At 42.2% G+C, this 4025-nt stretch overlaps 1 protein-coding gene across 1 annotated transcript in view; it reads right to left on the reverse strand.

Moving 5' to 3' along the window:
• Nucleotides 1-403: 403 nt before the first annotated feature.
• Nucleotides 404-4025, reverse strand: part of Stc1 (stanniocalcin 1) — a 12028-nt gene continuing 8406 nt past the window's right edge. Inside the window, exon 4 of the mRNA XM_010623799.3 lies at nucleotides 404-3433. Within this exon, the coding sequence (XP_010622101.1) occupies nucleotides 3163-3433 (271 nt within the window). The 3' untranslated portion in view covers nucleotides 404-3162. The remainder of the gene's footprint in view (nucleotides 3434-4025) is intronic.

Genomic DNA, 4025 nt, shown 5'->3' on the forward strand with positions numbered 1-4025 from the left:
GATTCTTCCCAGAATTGCCTGTGACGCTGGAGCATGAAAGTCACTGAACAGAGGATGTGGAGTTGAGTCTGAATTGCTAACGAGTCTGCAGACTACAGAGCTTTCCCCGGCTTTGCAAGGAGTCTGGATTTCAATTTTCCATGAGGGCTGGTGGGCGGGGGCTACTTAGTGGTTTTAAAGAAATTTGGAAAATGTTGTTTTAAACTATATTCCTTTACATGTTGACACTTGATTAGTGACCTTCAAGAAAACGAATCTGCTGGTGACTTTGTGCTCAGGAAGTCTCAATCAAGAAAACTTTAAAGAAGAACAATGAAAGACATAGGGGAGGGGAAACCAATAAAACATAACACTTTATTATCATTATTTTTATCTTAGAAGGAATTCACCAAAGGCTTCATATTATGCTATGGCATCTTTAATTATAAAAATAAGCAAATAAAATAACTTGCATCTGTCATTACCATGATATGTTTCATAACCTTTATATGCACATGGAGCTTAAAAATGTAATTTAACAATAAATAATGACATATACCAGATATGCTCACTGTTTATTCCAGTACTCAGCCAAAACCCTAAATATCATTTAAATTATAAATACATAATGCAAATATAATGGCACAAAAATATCTAAAGTGCAACCAAATCACGATAGAGGAATCATGCAACTGGTCTAGGTCAGCCCCCGAATCTTTTTGTGCAGCAAACACAAGACGAAGCTTTGGAAGTTTAAGGAAGAGTTGGAGGGAGTGGGGAGGGCGAAAGAGAAGCAAAAAACTAGCAACATCGTGAGAACTGCTTCTTTCCATATGTGTATATATCTGTATTGTAGGTACATATATAAATATTACCATGGGGGAGAAAAGGGATACCATGGTCTGAAAAGATCACAGCACAAAGAAAAAGAGGGGTGGGGAGGGAGAGACACAATCTACTGGATGGAAATAAGAGAGAATTTTGTTAGGAATCCTCATGAACTACTTGTCACTTTGGGGTCCTGGGTTAGTGGGTTCGCAAAATGGACACAACACACACACTTGATTAGCTTTTCTGGTTCAGAGAAGTCCGCCTTGCCTGGGGTGGGAAGTAGGGGGAGAGGGGGGCGTCTAACTTAGAATATGCTCTACCTGATTTCCAAGAGGCTAAGGCAGTGTCCATTTTTCTGGGGACCTGGGGATGGGACAGTTCCGAGTATCAAAACGCCCTTACAATCTGATGTCAGCACGCTTAGAGGCTATGTGGGGACAAAGGCAGCAGCGTTTGTACTGCTGCAGCTGCTGGGTCTGCTGCCCTTGATCTTGCTCCTCGAGCAGCACGGTACTGGTTTTAAAGGCTTCGTGGTAAAGTTGTATTGCTTTTCATTTTTCTGGAGAGGTGCCCCCCCAACCAGGGTCCTTCTCACTCGACTTGGTCAAATTTTGAGTTTAGCCTAGTGAGAGTCAAGCACCAATAGTTTCTACCCAAGCGAGTTTGGAGCAGCCCCTGCAGAACTACCCCTCCTCCCTCTTCCTCTCTCAACATTGACCTTTGGTGGGCAGTGATGCTCATAAGGGACTGTTGGGTTCAAGGACAGTGACCCTGAGAAACGACTGCTGTTCATAGATAGGTTAATCATTTGGCTTTGGTGGTCGCCGTCTTGTAAACATCATGGCAGAAATGATCCAACCACCAGCTCTTTTTCCCTCTTTCTTTCTATCCTTTTTTCTTTTTTTCTTTTTTTTCTTTTTTTTTTAAAGATTCTACAGAGATGGTCCAGCTGCCAGGGCTACTTTGGCAGGCAGCGTGCTACAGGACAAAAATGTAAGAGGAATCTATTAAGGCTGGACAGCCCAGGGTGATTTATACTCCCTCAGCCCCAGGTCCCCTGGACTAAAGACCCAAAGGCTCATTGACTCATTCCTGATTGGTTTAGTGGATGATCTCCCGGTCATCATTTGCCAGAGTGCTAGCACTGATGAAAGAGGGCGAGTTAAGGACTGCCACTTCCCAAGGGATAGTTGGCCTTCTCATACTAAGTGGTCCAAGCCCAAAGGGACGCTCTCTTTGGTTCCTGTAATTCACAGTTGGATACGACAGAGCTGTTTCAGGACAAGTCTAAGTCAAGTGTAACCTCTGGGTTGAGGTGGGCTGGGAGATTAACATCTTACCTGGGGTCCTTCAGATAAACCTGTTGGTTTTTCCTATCTTGTATAGGCCCATCTTAAGTTTTGATGTTGAGTTAAAACTACTTCTACCCCCTTAGTTATAAAAAAGGCCACAAGGAGCATTTATGTGGATATCTGGAAGTGAGATAATTATTCCATTCCCAGGAAAAGAAAAATAAAGCTAAGGTACAAAACTAAATCTATATGCAATAAAGTTATTATATACTGCTTTGTTAAGCAGAGTCCTCTGGAATTTATGTACAGTACATTAGTTTTCAGCTATTTATATTCCACAGTTAGACCTTAAGATTCTCTGGTTTTAAGACAATTGTTAGAGATACTTTTAAAGCTCTGAGCAGTTACAGTACATAAAGATGTTAGCTTTTTGTTTTTCATTAGATGCAAGAAGATGCAGGCCCAAAGTCTGGTTGACAGCCAGGCTCGAGCAATTTGGTAAATGTGTTAGAAAGAAAATTAGACATTGGAGGATCAAGACCATAAGACACTAGCTCATTAGAGATCAAGAATTCAAACATGACATTCATATTCGTCCATGGCCAGCACAGATTCATAACACGAATTCCATTTAACATCTTTATGAGCATTTAAGACATGCACTTAAATAAAGTTGTTCCGTATCCGCTAACTCTACTGGGGCAACCACTCTAAAGGGCTCCACATTTTCTACTTACAATGATGGGGAAGATACAAGAATGTTTTGTGTCTGAGGGTATTTGGAGGGGAGCTGGGAAAAGGCATCGCTAGGGGAAGGTGATGAAAGAGGGTACGTTCTCCTGAGGAAAGGCAGAACGTTCGCATGTAATCTGTGGAAATGCTGCCATTGCAGAAAGTTGGGATATTGATTACAGAAGCCTAGTTTCATGCAATTTTCTTTAAGGGGAATAGAAAATAAGAACTACTTAAAAAAAAATCAAACCAGGCACAGTACACTCAAAGTTGGTGTATCAACACCCCTAAAATGATACTAGTTTGGTGAGGTTGTACCTCTCCCTGGTTACGCACTCTCATGAGAGGTACGCTTGATATGGGAGGGAGAGTCTCCCTCACCTCGGAGGTTCCTGAGGAGGACCTTTAGCTTCTGTGGCTCACTGGTACGTCTCCTGTGGAAGTCAGCTCTCGGATGTGTTTGGGCACAGTGGTCTGTCTGTAGGATGTGGAAGAGGCTGGCCATGTTGGGCCCAATTTTCTCCATCAGGCTGTCTCTAATTGTGCTGACGGTGTCTTCATCACATTCCAGAAGGCTTCGAACGAGTCTGTTGTAGTATCTGCAGTGGGAAAGAAAGCATGTGTGATGACAGTTAGCGTGTGAGAACGAGGCAAGATCCAGGCTTCATTCTGATCTTTATGCAGCCAACACCAGTCTCCAGTGGTTGCACCATGCAAACATAAACAGTACATCAGCTGAAGGTGGCTTTTGCTTCCTACCTCAAACAGTGTCTTCTTCATCTAGGTGACCTGCTCCCTGGGTTTCCCATACCACATAAGACAAATCTGTCTTCATATTTAGAGATTAGAAGTTTTACACCACACTTTGGATAACAGGCTGACTGTGATGCCTGAAAATTTTTAGAAACCCTCTGAAATAAGCATATTGATCCAAAAGCCCATTGAGTTGGGCTAAATGGAACCAAAGAGACCGTTCAATGATTGATTCAACTCTCTTTTTGAAGAGAGGAAGCTAAGGTAGAATAGCTGAAGTGACTTGCCCAAGATCATTACAATGGGTTAATGACAGAAGTGGGTCTTAGTCAATAATGCAATAAGGTGAACCCAACACTCAATGCTGACATGAAACATTAGTGCACAGGACTTTACAGTTTTTATGATGCTTCTTTGCAATTTTTTTCTTGGTGATAT

Source organism: Fukomys damarensis, unplaced genomic scaffold (assembly GCF_012274545.1).
Source record: "Fukomys damarensis isolate Sample0158 unplaced genomic scaffold, DMR_v1.0_HiC HiC_scaffold_18, whole genome shotgun sequence".
NCBI classification, from domain to species: domain Eukaryota; kingdom Metazoa; phylum Chordata; class Mammalia; order Rodentia; family Bathyergidae; genus Fukomys; species Fukomys damarensis.